Raw genomic sequence first — 17,959 nt, 5'->3', positions numbered from 1 at the left:
GGAAATGCTTTCAATTTTTCACCATTGAGGATAATGTTTGCTGTGGGTTTGTCATATATAGCTTTTATTATGTTGAGGTATGTTCCTTCTATTCCTGCTTTCTGGAGAGTTCTTATCATAAATGGATGTTGAATTTTGTCAAAGGCTTTCTCTGCATCTATTGAGATAATCATATGGTTTTTATTTTTCAATTTGTTAATGTGGTGTATTACATTGATTGATTTGCAGATATTGAAGAATCCTTGCATCCCTGGGATAAAGCCCACTTGGTCATGGTGTATGATCTTTTTAATGTGTTGTTGGATTCTGATTGCTAGAATTTTGTTAAGGATTTTTGCATCTGTGTTCATCAGTGATATTGGCCTATAGTTTTCTTTTTTTGTGGGATCTTTGTCAGGTTTTGGTATTAAGGTGATGGTGGCCTCATAGAATGAGTTTGGAAGTTTACCTTCCTCTGCAATTTTCTGGAAGAGTTTGAGCAGGATAGATGTTAGCTCTTCTCTAAATTTTTGGTAGAATTCAGCTGTGAAGCCGTCTGGACCGGGGCTTTTGTTTGCTGGAAGATTTTTGATTACAGTTTCAATTTCCGTGCTTGTGATGGGTCTGTTAAGATTTTCTATTTCTTCCTGGTCGAGTTTTGGAAAGTTGTACTTTTCTAAGAATTTGTCCATTTCTTCCATGTTGTCCATTTTATTGGCATATAATTGTTGATAATAGTCTCTTATGATCCTTTGTATTTCTGTGTTGTCTGTTGTGATCTTTCCATTTTCGTTTCTAATTTTGTTGATTTGATTTTTCTCCCTTTGTTTCTTGATGAGTCTGGCTAATGGTTTGTCAATTTTATTTATCCTTTCAAAGAACCAGCTTTTGGTTTTGTTGATTTTTGCTATGGTCTCTTTTGTTTCTTTTGCATTTATTTCTGCTCTAAAGAGACACTGATGTATAGAACAGTCTTATGGACTCTGTGGGAGAGGGAGAGGGTGCGAAGATTTGGGAGAATGACATTGAAACGTGTAAAATATCATGTAAGAAACGAGTTGCCAGTCCAGGTTCGATGCACGATACTGGATGCTTGGGGCTAGTGCACTGGGATGATCCAGAGGGATGGTATGGGGAGGGAGGAGGGAGGAGGGTTCAGGATGGGGGACACATGTATACCCATGGCGGATTCATTTTAATATTTGGCAAAACTAATACAATTATGTAAAGTTTAAAAATAAAATAAAATTTAAAAAAAAAAGAATGGGGGAGGGGCAAAGCTACAGGGATATATTGTATAACATGGGACATATAGCCAATATTTTATAATATCTATAAATGGAGTATAACCTTTAAAATATGAATCACTGCATTGTATACTTGTAATGCATGTAAAATTGTACAGCAATTATATTTCAACAAAAAAATAAAACAATAAACTAGTAGGATATAAGGGAAAAAAAAAAAAAGGACATTGTGCTGGGTGAAATAAGTCAGGCAGAAAAAGATAAACACCTTATGATCTCTTATATGTAAAATCTAAAAACAAAACACAAAAAAAAAACAAAGCAGGCTTGTAGAGGGAGAGAACAGATTCACGGTGCTAGACGTCCAGGTTGGTTGAGGGGGTGAAAAGGTAAAAGAACAGAAAGTGGAGCCCCTTCCCATTACACTCTGGATAACAAGTCAAAATTCTCTCTGTGCAGTTGTTGGGATAATGGTTGTAAAATTTAGCTCGTTTTTATCAGAAAATATCAAAATGTAATATAATTAGTGATCATCTGGTTAATTTTGGTTTTCTTGCCTAAAATAATTGTTTATTAAATTATAACCTTAATTTACTGGGTTAACTTTTAAAACTGAATAAAAACACAGATTCAGTGTGAAGGAAAGCTAGAAAGAGTTCATAAAATACACGATAGATGGTCATCAATCACGCCAGGCTGTAAATGCACATTACAGATGTCTTCTTACTTGTTTGTCCGAATCAGAATTGCATTCACCTCGTGACTACTCTGAGAAGCTGACTTCTGGACTTAGCACAGAGACAAACAGTAATAGGAAGAGAAATAGCTAGCCTATTTTCAGCCTAGTTCTAAATAAACTCAGGATTGAATCCCCCCGAAGCATTTTGATTCAGAATTCCAGGAGCAGATCTGTTTTCTTCTCTCCTTTCTCCCACACTCTGACTTGAGACTCACGTTTTATTCAGCATGTACTTTTAGGTACTTGTTAAATGCTTGATCCTGATACAACTTACTGCTTTCTTTACTGTCATTTCCTGTAAAGAGAGTCTTTCCTTGAAAATGTTTTTCTTCTAATTTAACTATATTCTCCAAATTTTAAGTACTCTCCTTCTTGTTTATTTGGGTCTTTTATCTTCCAGTCTTTGTTGAGAGATGATTTCTTTAGAATAGAAAATATTTGTGTACACAGTTTCACATTGATTCATTCTAACCAAACCAAATTTTCCATGAGTGTGCATCAGTTGACTTGAAACTTTTTATCATCAGGTGGAAAATCTGTACTTTAGGGAAAAAATCAACTGTGATCCATAAATAAGCATTCTCTTGTGCCATGTCAACGTAGCATTGTTCTCTCACCAACTCTACAATAATCAAACAGCCATACTAAACATATTGCTACAAAACCGACCTTCAGCCGAGTTAAAATAGTTGCTTTCATAGAAATACTTACTGGGGACAAATGAATTTAAGCAGTAGGGTGGATCCAGCTTTCAAGGTGACATTTTTCATCTTAGTTCAAAGCTAATGAAGAAAATGAAAGAATGAATGTTTTTTTTGGAAACATCCCTAAGCCGCTCGGAAATTATTTCACGCTATCTCCTTGGAACAGTGTTTCGGTTCTCAAGTCACTTAAAAGATAGTGCAGTTATTAACAAAGACAAGAAAGTGAAAGCCAACTTGTACCTGCAGATACGCTGGGCAATGTCGCCCTTCAGGACTTGGCTAAAAAGTGGAATGGATTCAGCCAATCCCTTTGACCACAGGGAAATCCCTAAACCACGCTGTACTCAGAAGCAATTTTGCATTCACCCCATCCTCCAAGTCCTGCTATGCTCTGGGTCCATGCCTTCCCTAGTTTTATTTTAAGATCCCGCAAGAGAATTTAAAATTCACAAGTCAGTTGAGCATAGGAAGTCTCTTCAGTCTAAAATCCACCTGGGATGTGAAAACAGACACCAGTGAGAGATAATAACCGATGGTCCCTGTGTTATCCTCAGGTTGATTATGACAGTACAGACACATTGTGGAGCACTGCTGTTTGGAAAATGTTTAACTAAGACATTCTGAAGATGTATAGAAGACCCTTGAGAGTCCCTTGGACCCTGATGCTGGGAAAGATTAAAGGCAAAAGGAGAAGAGGGTGGCAGAGGATGATATGGTTAGATAGCATCACCAACAAATTGATCGTGAATTTGAGCAAACTCTGGGAGGTAGTGGAGAACAGGGGAGACTGGCGTGCAACAGTTCATGAGGTCGCAAAGAGTCGGACAGGACCTAGCAGGTAAACAACAATATTTCCAAAAAGAATTGGGAGTTTTGCTATCCTTTCCCCCCTGAAACAGTCATGTGTTTTGTACTGACTGAAGTGGAGCTTTTAATAAATCCCAATCTTAATGTCAGAGAATATTTCCTGATCAATTTTGTCTGTTAAGCCTCTCTATTCTTATATAAACTCTCTTTAAACTCTTCATAGTTTAAAGCACCATTTTATTATATTTTCTTGCTCCCTATTAAGGAAATTACTTTAAGCAAGGATATTTCCTTTTTTGATCAGAATGTGACTGGGGAACCTGCATGGAACCAGAAGAGTGAAGAGTCCGCATTCAGGGGGGTTGGTGTTTTCTCTCAGTGTAGCTTCCGCTGTCTCTTGTCAGGTTGCCCTTCCCATCTCCTTCCCAGGTCACTTTGGTCTTAAAATCCAGGCCTGCCAGACTTTGACTTAGATCGCAGCTCCCTCTCCCCGCTCAGGCTTCAGGGAAGATGGGGCGTAACCTCTCCGTGGTCTCCTCGCCCCCACATTCTGGCTTCACTGTAGTGTTGGGTCCAGAGAAGAAGGATGGAAGCAGGGACCCCGCCACCTGTTTGATCGGCCAGCATGGGAGCTGTGGACACGCATGGTCTCTGAGCTGCAGGGTCTGTTCGGGTGGGTCTTTGGAGTTCTTCGAGCAGATGGCCGCCTCCCTGCACTCCACTGCCAAGTGTCCCTTGCTGACCCCTGCCAGCGACCACCACCAGGGTGTGTGCAGAGCTTCCTGTCCCTGGATCTCCTGTCTAGCCAGCAGGCAGCCCTCTTAGGGCTCAGCAGGGTCCACTTGGGACACACTAAAGTTTTATCTTTGCTGTCCATTGTCTAAGAATGTCTGTCGGCCTCCAATGCCGGCTTTGGGTCTCTTTCCAGTCCTTCTCCTCATACAATTGACAAGTATGTAGAACAGAAAATTCAATAAGGAGATTCCGAGCCCAGGAGTGAAAACAGCAGCTTTAGCCACTAATATGTAGGAGAGGTTGTATCACCACGGATATACAGCCTCCCCTGATACATACACCCAGAGATGCACAGAAGCACACCCTCCCTTGGCTTGAGTGAGGAATCGGGTGTGTGGCGCCTCCCTTTCCGAATTAGAGGAATCTCCATGGTCCTCTCTCTAGGCTGCCAAATCTGTACTCAGATCGTTGCCCTTAGTCTCTGTAGTGGTGGTTTACTCCAGCATGGGTATCAGGAGGCATTGCAAGCAAAGGCGGCCACTTGGTCTTACATTTCTACCTCTAGATCATGAGTGAATGGATGAGAGAGTCATGGATCTCTTCAGAATGTTTTCAGAATGTGAGGATATTTAACTATTTTGAGGTGGTAGCTTTAGCTGAATCTAAGCATAAGAGGATTTTCAAACTCATTCACTGGTATTATAAAGTTTACTTCAATAAAGAAGAACTTTTTGTGTATTTTTGGTGCCTTTTTAGAAAATTAACTGACCATATATGCAATAGGCAAGGGATAACAAATTCTCCGCTGGCCAGGATGTGGAGAAAAGGGAACGCTTGTACACTGTTGGCAGGAATACAACTTAGTGCACACACTATGGAAAATAGTGTGGAAGTTCCTCAAGGAATCAAAAATAGAGCCATCACATGATCTATATTCCTGCCTGCTGGTGCTCAGTCACTTAGTCATGTCTGACTCTGTGTGACCCCACGGACTGTAGCCTACCAGGCTCCTCTGTCCATGGGATTATCCAAGCAAGAATACTGGAACGGGTTGCCATTTCCTACTTCTGGTTATATATCTAAAGAAAAAGACATCATTATCTCAAAGAGATACATGTATTCCCCTATTCATGACAGCATTATTCACACAAGCCAAGGTATGGAAACACCTAAATGTCCATCGACAGTTGAACGGATAAAGAAAATGTGGTACATGTGTGATGGGATATTATTCAGCCTTTAAAAAGAAGGAAGGCCTGCCATTTGTGAAAACATGGACCTTGAAGGCATTGTGGTAAATGACATAAGCCAGACGGAGAGAGACAGATACTGCACGGTATCACTTATGTACATTTCCTACTTTTTCTTCTTTTCCTCTCCCCCACCCAGTTGCTGAAGGCTACTTCTTCTTTTTGGCCTTTTTTTTCCTCCCTGAAAGGCTATATAATTGGAAGACTGTCCGCAAAAACCACTGTTGATCCTCTAAACCCAGTGTGTCCCTTTAAGTCGCATTAACCTTTTATATAATGTCTCTTCATCCTTTACATCCCTTCCCTGTAGATCATGTACCCAGTTACCCGGTCCTTCCTTAAACCTTCAGGCTCTAGCTGAGTTTCATCTTTCCAGTGATTGCTTCACCTCACCTCCGTCCTCTTTCAGCAGCCCTCCCCCAACCCCCCTGCTTTTTCTTGGTTAATTCTTGGCAGTTCTTGCATTCTCTATTTTGAGACTTCCTGACCCCACTGTTGAGCAGCAAATCTTTCCTCATTATTTTATTTCTTAAGCTTCAAGCAGATGTAATCACATCATGTTCCATCCAGATCTACATACCCTCCTAATTTTTCACAGATCACATCCCCTTAAATTAATTTGCTTGCTTGGAGGATTTCCTGGTAGAAAGGAAGAGACTAATTGGCCTTTGTTGTTTGTTTTGTTGTTCAGTTTCTTACATTAAAAAGGACACCACATGTAGCAGCTTAAACCAACACAGATTCATCATCTTAGAATTCTGAAGGACAGAAGTCTAACAGCAGGCTTACTGGGCAGAAACTGAAGGGCTGGCAAGGTTGCATTCCTTTCTGGGAGCTCTGAGGATAACACAAGCCCAGGTTCACTGGGGCTGTTGACCAAGTACCATTCCATACTCTGAGACGCTGTCAAGGCTTCCTGTAATAAATTGCACTCCGCCAAGAGAAACTGTCTCAGAGCGCTGTGTGATTTCTGTCACAGTCTTCCACAGCTGATCACAGCACTGGCCACCTTTCTGTATTCCAACACACAATTCTCCTCTTAAATGTTTTCCTTTCTGCTCCCAAGTACTTCATGTTTGCTGCATAGAAAGGAATTGCTTTTGGGCCTTTTGAGAACGTGACTAAGACAAAAGCTCTTTTTTAGGAAAAAAAATTTTTTTATTGAATCATTCATTTATTTGTTTTTGGCTGTGCTGTCTTTTTAAAATTATCCACTCATTCATTTATTCATTGTGGCTGTGCTGAGTCTTCATGCTGCACGTGGGCTTTCTCTGGTTGCAGTCCATGGACTTCTGTTGCAGTGGCTTCTCGAGTCTCAGAGCGCCAGCTCTAGTGAGCATGGGCTCAGTAGTTATAGCGCACAAGCTCAGTTGCTTCATGACATGTGGAATGTTTCAGGACCAGGGATCAAACTATTTTCCTTGCACTGGAAGGCAGATTCTCAACCACTGTACTACCAGGGAAGTCCCTCCACATTTATTTATTGGTTTCCATATCCAGGTGCTGCACCCACTTTAGACTATATCAGTGTCTCCCTCACTCCCATCTCAGAATATATTGATTGGAAGGACAGACAAATAGCTCAGTAGTATAAAGGCTATGGAGCTTCCCATGTGACTCAGTCAGTAAAGAATCTGCCTGCAAGACAGGAGACTGCCTGCAATACAAGAGACCCAGGTTCGATCCCTGTGCCGGGAAGTTCCCCTTGGAGTAGGGAATGGCAACTCACTCCAGTATTCCTGCCTGGAAAATCCCATGGACAGAGGAGCCTGGCGTGCTAGGGTCCAGGGGGTCACAGAGTCAGACATGACTGAATGACTAAACCACTATACCACCTCATAAACGCTATGATAACAGTAAACACAGAATGAAATGGAGATGTAGAGGAAAGATATGAAATCCAAAACTGGGTCTGAAGGAACCAAACAAAGAGGGATCTCTTAGAAAATGGAAAGTTCTGCATCTCCAAACTGATCAATCCTAGGTTGGACTTCAGCAGACAGGGCTCATTTCTGTGAGCTCAACCTGCTTCTTGTCTTTACTGAAGCGAGCAGGTCGGTTGTCACTGGCTTCTTGTCTTCCTACTACAGAAAAAGTAAGAGAAACAGAAAAGTCCATAATGCATCCACAAGGCCAGTTAAGTAACAGTTCTGTTCAGTTTAGTCGCTCAGTCGTGTCCGACTCTTTGTGACCCCATGAATCGCAGCACGCCAGGCCTCCCTGTCCATCACCAACGCCCGGAGTTCACTCAGAGTCACGTCCACCAAGTCAGTGATGCCATCCAGCCATCTCATCCTCTGTCGTCCATCCCCTTCTCCTCCTGCCCCCAATCCCTCCCAGCATCAGTCTTTTCCAGTGAGTCAATTCTTCTCATGAGGTGGCCAAAGTACTGGAGTTTCAGCTTCAGCATCATTCCTTCCAAAGAAATCCCAGGGCTGATCTCCTTCAGAATGGACTGGTCGGATCTCCTTGTAGTCCAAGGGACTCTAAAGAGTCTTCTCCAACACCACAGTTGAAAAGCATCAATTCTTCGGTGCTCAGCTTTCTTCACAGTCCAACTCTCACATCCATACATGACCACTGGAAAAACCATAGCCTTGACTAGACGGACCTTTGTTAGCAAAGTAATGTCTCTGCTTTTCAATATGCTATCTAGGTTGGTCATAACTTTTCTTCCAGTAAGCAAGCGTCTTTTAATTTCATGGCTGCAGTAACCATCTGCAGTGATTTTGGAGCCCAAAAAAGTAAAGTCTGACACTGTTTCCACTATTTCCCCATCTATTTCCCATGAAGCAATGGGACCAGATGCCATGATCTTTTTTCTGAATGTTGAGCTTTAAGCCAACTTTTTCACTCTCCACTTTCACTTTCATCAAGAGGCTTTTGAGTTCCTCTTCACTTTCTGCCATAAGGGTGAGAGGTTATTGATATTTCTCCTGGCAATCTTGATTCCAGCTTGTGTTTCTTCCAGTCCAGTGTTTCTCATGATGTACTCTGCATAGAAGTTAAATAAGCGGGGTGACAATATACAGCCTTGACGTACTCCTTTTCCTGTTTGGAACCAGTCTGTTGTTCCATGTCCAGTTCTAACTGTTGCTTCCTGACCTGCATACAGGTTTCTCAAGAGGCAGGTCAGGTGGTCTGGTATTCCTATCTCCTTCAGGATTTTCCACAGTTGATTGTGATCCACACAGTCAAAGGCTTTGGCATAGTCAATAAAGCAGAAAAAGATGTTTTTCTGGAACTCTCTTGCTTTTTCCATGATCCAACGGATGTTGGCAATTTGATCTCTGGTTCCTCTGCCTTTTCTAAAACCAGCTTGAACATCAGGAAGTTCACGGTTCACATATTGCTGAAGCCTGGCTTGGAGAATTTTGAGCATTACTTTACTAGCGTGTGAGATGAGTGCAATTGTGTGGTAGTTGGAGCATTCTTTGGCATTGCCTTTCTTTGGGATTGGAATGAAAACTGATCTTTTCCAGTCCTGTGGCCACTGCTGAGTTTTCCAAATTTGCTGGCATATTGAGTGCAGCACTTTCACAGCATCATGTTTCAGGATTTGAAATAGCTCCACTGGAATTACATCACCTCCACTAGCTTTGTTCGTAGTGATGCTTTCTAAGGCCCACTTGACTTCAAATTCCAGGATGTCTGGCTCTACGTGAGTGATCACACCATCGTGATTATCTGGGTCATGAAGATCTTTTTTGTATAGTTTTTCTGTGTATTCTTGCCACCTCTTCTTAATATCTTCTGCTTCTGTTAGGTCCATACCATTTCTGTCCTTTATTGAGCCGATCTTTGCATGAAATATTCCCTTGGTATCTCTAATTTTCTTGAAGAGATCTCTAGTCTTTCCCATTCTGTTGTTTTCCTCTATTTCTTTGCATTGATTGCTGAGGAAGGCTTTCTTATCTCTTCTTGCTATTCTTTGGAACTCTGCATTCAGATATGCTTATATCTTTCCTTTTCTCCTTTGCTTTCATTTCCATTCTTTTCACAGCTATTTGTAAGGCCTCCCCAGACAGCCATTTTGCTTTTTTGCATTTCTTTCCCATGGGGATGGTCTTGATCCCTGTCTCCTGTACAATGTCATGAACCTCAGTCCATAGTTCATCAGGCACTCTATCAGATCTAGTCCCTTAAATCTATTTCTCACTTCCACTGTATAATCATAAGGGATTTGATTTAGGTCATACCTGAATGGTCTAGTGGTTTTCCCTACTTTCTTCAATTTAAGTGTGAATTTGGCAATAAGGAGTTCATGATCTGAGCCACAGTCAGCTCCTGGTCTTGTTTTTGTTGACTGTATAGAGCTTCTCCATCTTTGGCTGCAAAGAATAGAATCAGTCTGATTTCGGTGTTGACCATCTAGTGATGTCCATGTGTAGAGTCTTCTCTTGTGTTGTTGGAAGAGGGTGTTTGCTATGACCAGTGCATTCTCTTGGCAAAACTCTATTAGTCTTTGTCCTGCTTCATTCCATATCCAAGGCCAAATTTGCCTGTTACTCCAGGTGTTTCTTGACTTCCTACTTTTGCATTCCAGTCCCCTATAATGAAAAGGACATCTTTTTTAGGTGTTAATTCTAAAAGGTCTTGTAGGTCTTCATAGAACCGTTCAATTTCAGCTTCTTCAGCATTACTGGTTGGGGCATAGACTTGGATTACTGTGCTATTGAATGGTTTGCCTTGGAAACAAACAGAGATCATTCTGTCGTCTTTGAGATTGCATCCAAGTACTGCATTTCAGACTCTTTTGTTGACCATGATGGCTACTCCATTTCTTCTAAGGGATTCCTGCTTAGTAACAAGTAGGTGCCAATTTTAAGAATGAAAAGTATCATCAAAATGTATACTTTAATGGCTCTATAAATTTCAAATAACAATAAGAGAGTTCTTTGTAGTCTTTAAGCAACAGTCTACATCAGGAGACATTTTTTTTTCTTCATTTTCCAGAAAAGCATGTATCTAAGAAGACTTTAATACCACAAAAACAACATTTATCACCAAATTATAGCAAATCTGCCCAGCAGATAAAAATTACATATACTTAAAAATTCCTGACTTTGCTGAAGACAAAGCAGTATTATTTTACCTAAATTTTGATAAGATTTTCAATAAAAGCCAAATTTAATGAGGACTAAATTATTATTTCCACATAAAGCTAGTCTTGCCTGCATCTTACAATAAATTACCATGAAACTGAGTTGGTGCTATTTTTAATTCTGCTATATGATTTTAGCTGACAGCCTGTTTTCTGTATACATGGGAGAAAATTTTTCACTGTTTTCAAAGCTCCTTTTGGATCATTTAACCCTCATGTCTTTATCCTAAGGCCTAAATTTAGTGAAAGTGATAAAACTTAAATTTAATCATTTGTTCAGTAAGTATTTATTAAGAGTCTGGTATAAAGACCTCCTCTTATGCAGAGGAATATAACTGTACTTTCCCCAGAATTCTAAAAAGAAGTGATGGGAAGACACTCAGGAGTGGCCATCCGTCTATGACTGTATCTCTCCTCTGCAGGACTGCTGATGGTCATTCTCCCTACAATCAATAAGCCCATTTGTCTCATAATTCACTCAGTTAGTTTAGTCTCCCTTCTCTACTATTTGTCTTGTTATTCATAAACATCTTTCAGCTTTTCTCTTTTGGAAATTGCCAGATTTCTCCATTTAACGAATCCTATACATAATGAAAATGTTATTTAGGTTTCTGTGCCAGAGAAAAGTTATTTATCTGAATTAAGAATTTGAGCATAGCTGCAGGCTACCCGAAAAAGACATGTAAATGAAAAAGCACTTCCACCATGAAGAGGAAAATGCAGAAAACGTTGTAGAACATTTTCTGCCTTTATTTCTCCACAAAGAAATTTCATTATTTACACACTATGTATAGAGCAAGATAGACATTTGAAAGATAAAATGAAGACAAAAGGCACTGAATTTATGGGAAAATAATTATTTAAAAATGCAGTGGGTTGAGATTATTGCCTTTGTGTTTAATCTGCTCAGTTCTGTGAAAATAGAAAGGTGAAAGATGTAAGGTTAACTGGGAGAAAAACGCTAATTAAATAAGGATGGGACAAAGTAAATTAACGTGCAATAAAAGATATTAAAGGAATTCAATAAAGAGCATTTGCCTAAGAAAGAACAAATAAAAAGCACAGCTCTAATTATTTGAAAGGTGACCATCAAAAACAGGTTTTAAACCACAAAGCCTTGTATAATTCTCAAACAAATGTACTTGTCTGCAACAAGACTGTTAGATCAAGTGTGCAGACTACAAAAGTGAATACTTTTGACGTGACGTGCACATTTGGGGCTGATCTAACTGAACCAGACACAACCTGGAAGAGGACGGCCGGAGTGCCAACTGCTTCTCAGACTTGACCGTGACCTCAGGGCTGACCCGCACTGGTCACGGGCAGCGGTGTGGCCCCTAGACCTGCCTCCCCATTTCAGTCCTGGCCACCCTCCATGCAGCCTGGTTCCTCCAGCACATCGGTGCAGACACACACTCACACAGACACACAATGCTTACTCATACTCTGACACAAATGCCTCACGGACTCACATACTGATACACAGACCCACGGACTCACTCATCACTCACACTCTCACAAATACTCACACACTGACACACTCATATACACACTCACGTGCACTGATAGACACTTAGACACACTCACATGCACTGATACACACTCACACAAAGACACACACCAATACACACACTCACACACACCCTCCCTTTGCTGCTTGCCCTGCAAGTCCCTGAACAGGTTCCCTGCTCACTGCTCAGCCCAGGTCCTGGAGCCCCGGCTCCTCCAGGCTCAGCCACAGCCCTCAATTCAGTTCAGTTCAGTTCAGTCGCTCAGTTGTGTCCGACTCTTTTCAACTCCATAGCCTGCAACACGCCAGGCTTCCCTGTCCATCACCAACTCCTAAAGCCTACTCAGACTCACGTCCATGAGTCGGTGTTGCCATCCAATCATCTCATCCTCTGCCGTCCCCTTCTCCTCCTGCCCTCATAGAGTTGCAAAGATTCAGATGCAGCTGAGGGACTAAACAAACAAGCAAGGGCTGGGATGGGCAGATCTCCAGTTTCAACAAACTGCCAGGAAATCTTGATAATGAGAATCCTAGGACCATGCCGTGTGAACCACTGGACCATGAGACCAGAAACAGTTAAAAGGAACATTGGTGCAAAGATGCTTTGTCATATTTAACACTTTTATTTTCACCTCAAATGGCATAGTAGATACTCTTCTTTCCATCTTTGGGGTCCTGGAAATATTAGCAGGTAGTCCTGCAGATGAGGTGTTACCTGCATGTGACTTCACTGGTGATTTAAAGTATTGTAGTTCTGAGAAACATTCAAAACATTGAAATGTAAAAAGCAAAAGCTGGAGTCATGTTGTGTCCCTTCCCAGAAATGTCAAGGACTTCTAGAGACATGTCATGGAAATTGGCTTGAGATTCTGATCATTGTTAGGAAAGCTTTCAAAACTTTCATAAATTATATGTCGAAACTCATATACCTAATAAAAATTATTTTCAATATATGCTGTTGTTGCTTCTATACATTTTTTCTATGAATGCTGGCATTCTGTTTCTAGAAGAAAAGGGTTTTTTTTAGAAAGCTGTGAGTCTCAGCAATGCTTTTTTGTCATTATAGTAGCCCTGGGCTTCCCTGGTGGCTCAGTGGTAGAGAATCTGCCTGCCGATGCAGAAGTCGCAGGTTCAATCCCTGGGTTGGGAAGATCCCCTGGAGAAGGAAATGGCAACCCACGCCAGAATTCTTGCCTGAGAATTCCATGGACAGTGGAGCCTGGTGGGCTACAGCCCATGAAGTTGCAGAGTCAGACACAATTTAGCAACTAAACAACATCATAGAGTGAATGGGAAGGTTCATTTTCTAGATTTATTTCTAGATTCCTGAGGAAAAGCCCACCACCCAAACCAGGCCGCATGAGAATCTACTCTCTCCTCGATGTATGCAGGCGCAGTGACTAACATCACAGAGAACCATCCCTGAAGGATTCTAACCATTCCTTTTGCAAAGAAAAACCACTTTTGTGATTGGAACATGGGAACTGTTGTTTTTAGGAGAATAGTGCTCTGTGGGAGATTGTGTGTTCTTTTTATTTTCTAACAATATTCCATGGTCTTCATAAAGTAAAAATAAATGACAAATTTGGCTTGCCATCTCATTGATCAAACTCGTTCTTGATGCTAAGGCAGAGTGACCCAGCACAGGAAGGAAATGTTAGCCAGGTTTGATGGCATTGGCCATGGAGCAGAGAAGTTGGTGCTCAAATCCCTAGAGTCAAGAAACCTTGTCACAGATGACGTTGTTATGGGGATTTAAAATGCCAAGGCAAGGGCTGGAATGTCATCCACAGAGAACAGCAAGAACTTTAAAGGAAAGCTATATTAAATGGCTCTAGTACAGAATTATGCTACATGAAAAGTCAGAAATTCCTCTTTTATCAAGACCATGGAATATTGTTAGAAAGTAAAAAGAACCCACAGTCTCCCACAGAGTTCTATTCTCTGGTCAGATGTCAATAGAAAGCTCTTATTCAATTTCTGTGAATCGATTTGGGGGCTTGGCCCCAAATTTCTAACCTCATACTCCTTTGGATACAAAAATAGTTAGAACTCTTTGCCTCCAATTCTGTCTTGGTGCTGACCCATGCTAGGATATCCTTAACCATCTCGCCCACCTAGGTCTTATATTAAGTTCAAATTCATCCATGTTTGTGGAAGCATTTGATACTACAAGACTCTGTGAGGTGTGAGATACTCTTATGTTTTCAGCAAAGGAAAAACACAGATACAAAGAAGTTGCAGAGTAACGGCAGTAAAAAGAGAGTGATCTAATTAATATCTTTAGGCAATTGGAGCTTTCTAAAGGGGAAAGTTATTTTCAATATCCTATCCCTAATTTTTTAAAGTAAGGATGGCCCTTACTTTAAAAACTTCTGATGTTTGTAGAAAAAAAAATGGTTACGTTCTTTTGTTGATCTGTGATCCACGGCAGTTCAGAATGGCTCGAGGATCAGACCTTCTGTCTGCACAAACCAACGTTACATTCAGGAAGACATTCGTGTGTTTAGTTTGACGTTTTCCAGCTATTCACTTAAGTATTTTTACTTTATATTTAATTAAATATTATATACTTCTTAATTTTTATATTTAATATTTAAATTAAGTACGTTCTCTCCCCAAACTAAATCAATCTTAAGTATACTGGATAGTAAACAAATCTTCTCAGTCTATTCTTTATAAATAAGATAAATTACATAGGGATAACTTAAAATATCTTTAATATACAATAGATACAATGTTATAATGTCAAATCATGGGCAACAGTCATGGAGACTGTTTTATTTCACTTCTTGAATACAGCTTTCTAGCTTTCTTAAAGTGGATTTTTAAGGCTCGCCACTTGCCGGGGTAGTTGGTTCAGGAAGCAGTCCTCTTCGTTCTTCCCAGGCAGCCTTGGCTGACTCTGATGGCCTGTGCTTCTTTTCAGAGCTGGAAGCTGAGGAGTGGTGCAAACACCTCTGCATGGAGTGTCTGGGGACCCGGCTCAATGACATCAGCCTCGGGGAGCCCGATCTCCTGGCGGCAGGCGTGCAGAGGGAGCAGAACGGTAAGTGTGCGGCTCCGTTCTTCCCTTTAAAGTGCACGGGGAGTTGTCGAACTTTGGAACTGAAAGGACTTCAGAAATGTTTTGGACCAATCCTTTTTTTAAAAAAAGTCAGTTTTAATTGGAGGATAATTGCTTTACAATATTCTGTTGGCTTCTGCCGTGCAGCAACGCGAATCAGCCACTAGTATACATGTGCCCCCTCTCTCTTGAACCTCCCTCCCAGCCCCCACTCCATCCCACCCCTTCAGGTTGTCCCAAAGCACCAGGTTGAGTTTGGGGACAAGCACCCGTATTATACAGCAACTTCCCATTAGCTCTCTGTTTTACATATGGTGATGAATAGGTTTAAATGCTAGTCTCTCAATTTGCTCCACCCCCTCCATCCCCCACTGTGTCCAAAGTCTGTTCTCTATGTCTCTGTTCCTGCCCTGCAAATATGTTCATCATTACTATCTTTCTAGATTGCATAGCTATCCATTAATATACTAAATTTGTTTTTCTCTTTCTGACTTACTTCATTCTGTATAACAGGCTCTAGGTTCATCCACCTCACTAGAACTGACTCAAATGCCTTCCTTTTTATTGCTAAGTAATATTCCATTGTATGTATGTGCCATAGCTTCTTTATCCATTCGTGTTTGTTGGACATTGAGGTTGCTGCTATATCCTAGCTGTGTAAATAGTGCTGCTATGAACACTGGGGTACATCAGACCAATCCTTTAGAGGAAAGTATACTGATCAACCTCAGCTATTAAGGATCTGTCTCAAGACTGCATACCACCTAGAAAAATGCTAAGGTAAAGCCCAGGTCCCCTACATTCTTGCTCTGTGACATTGCCATTTATTTCAATAAACAATCAATACATTAACTCACTGTACATAAGGTTTTTAATGAACAGTAGTAGTCCTACATTTCTTCTTAAAGCATTGTCATAGATTTGGAGTCTACATAAACAATCTTGACTTATGTTGTTTTTCAGTAGATTTTAGGGAATGGGGAGAATATTATGTCTTTGCTCAGGCTGCCATAACAAAATACCACAGACTGGGTGGCTTGGACAACAGGAGTTAACTCCTCACAGCTTCGGAGGCCAAGTTCTTGCTGTGGATCCATGTGGGAGAGGGAGAGAAGAACAAGCTGTCTCCTGTCCTTCCTTACAAGGGTGCTAATTCATTATGAGGATCCCATCCTCATGACTTCCTCTAAACTTAATTACTCCCAAAGGCTCCATCTCCTATCCTACCACCTTGGGAGTTAGGGCTTAAACCTATGAATTTAGGGAGACACAGTTCAGTCTATAGCAACAGTTCATTTCAGTTCAGTTGCTCAGTTGTGTCCAACTCTTTGCAACCCCATAGACTGTATAGCACACCAGGCCTCCCTGTTCATCAACAACTCCTAGAGTTTACTCATTCATGTCCTTTGAGTCAGTGATGCCATCCATCCATCTCATCCTCTGTCATCCCCTTCTCCTCCCGCCTTCAATCTTTCCTAGCGTCATGGTCTTTTCCAACAAGTCAGTTCTTCACATCAGGTTGCCAAAGTTTTGAAGTTTCAGCTTCAGAATCAGTCCTTCCAATGAATATTCAGGACTGATTTCCTTTAGGATGGACTGGTTGGATCTCCTTGCAGTCCCAGGGTCTTCTCCAACACCACAGTTCAAAAGCATCAATTCTTTGGTACTCAGCTTTCTTTATAGTCCCACTCTCACATCCATACATGACCACTGGAAAAACCATAGCTTTGACTAGACGGACCTTTGTTGGCAAAGTAATGTCTCTGCTTTGTAATAAGCTGTCTAGGTTGGTCATAACTTTTCTTCTAAGGAGCAAGCATCTTTTGATTTCATGGCTGTAGTCACCATCTGCAGTGATTTTGGAGACCAAAAAATATAGTCTCTCACTGTTTCCAGTTTCCCCATCTATTTGATGAAGTAATGGGACTAGACGCCATGATCTTAGTTTTCTGAATGTTGAGTTTTAAGGAACTTTTTCACTCTCCTCTTTCACTTTCATCAAGAGGCCCTTTAGTTCTTTGCTTTGTCAGAAGGGTGGTGTCATCTGCATATTTGAGGTTATTGATATTTTTCCCGGCAATCTTGATTCCAGATTGTGCTTCATCCAGTCCAGCATTTCTCATGATGTACTCTGCTTGTAAGTTAAATAAGTAGGGTGGCAATATACAGCCTTGACTTACTCCTTTCCCAGTTTGGAACCAGTCTGTTGTTCCATGTCCAGTTCTAACTGTTGCTTCTTGACCTGCATACAGATTTCTCAGGAGGAAGATCAGGTGGTCTGGTATTCCCATCTCTTTCAGAATTTTCTGTTTGTTGTGATGCACACAGTCAAAGGCTCTGGCATAGTCAATAAAGCAGAAAGAGATGATTTTCTGGAATTCTCTTGCTTTTTCAATGATCCAGCAGATATTGGCAATTTGATCTCTGGTTCCTCTGCCTTTTCTAAATCCAGCTTGAACATCTGGAAGTTCACAGTTCATGTACTGTTGAAGCCTGGCTTGGAGAATTTTGAGCATTACTTTGCTAACGTGTGAAATGAGTTCAGTTGTGCAGTAGTTTGAGCATTCTTTGGCATTGACTTACTTTGGGATTGAAATGAAAACTGACCTTTTCCAGTCCTGTGGCCACTGCTGAGTTTTCCAAATTTGCTGGCATATTGAGTACAGCATTTTCACAGCATCATCTTTCAGGATTTGAAATAGCTCAACTGGAATTCCATCATCTCCACTAGCTTTGTTCATAGTGATGCTTCCTAAAGCCCACTTGACTTTGCATTCCAGGATGTCTGGCTCTAGGTGAGTGATCACACCATTGTGA

The 17,959-nt window shown here is 41.0% G+C and overlaps 1 protein-coding gene across 2 annotated transcripts in view; it reads left to right on the top strand.

The window, feature by feature from the left end:
- Positions 1-17,959, top strand: part of DOK6 (docking protein 6) — a 406,877-nt gene that overhangs the window by 227,060 nt on the left and 161,858 nt on the right. For both annotated transcript variants that reach the window (XM_086372198.1, XM_086372199.1), the window contains exon 4: positions 15,005-15,124. In XM_086372198.1, coding sequence (XP_086228324.1) covers positions 15,005-15,124 — 120 coding nt within the window. The remainder of the gene's footprint in view (positions 1-15,004; positions 15,125-17,959) is intronic.

This window comes from Bos grunniens, chromosome 24 (assembly GCF_055505025.1).
Source record: "Bos grunniens cultivar Pamir isolate PY7600 chromosome 24, Bosgru_T2T1.0, whole genome shotgun sequence".
Classification (NCBI taxonomy): Eukaryota; Metazoa; Chordata; class Mammalia; order Artiodactyla; family Bovidae; genus Bos; species Bos grunniens.
This window is presented reverse-complemented; position numbering and strand designations above follow the sequence as displayed.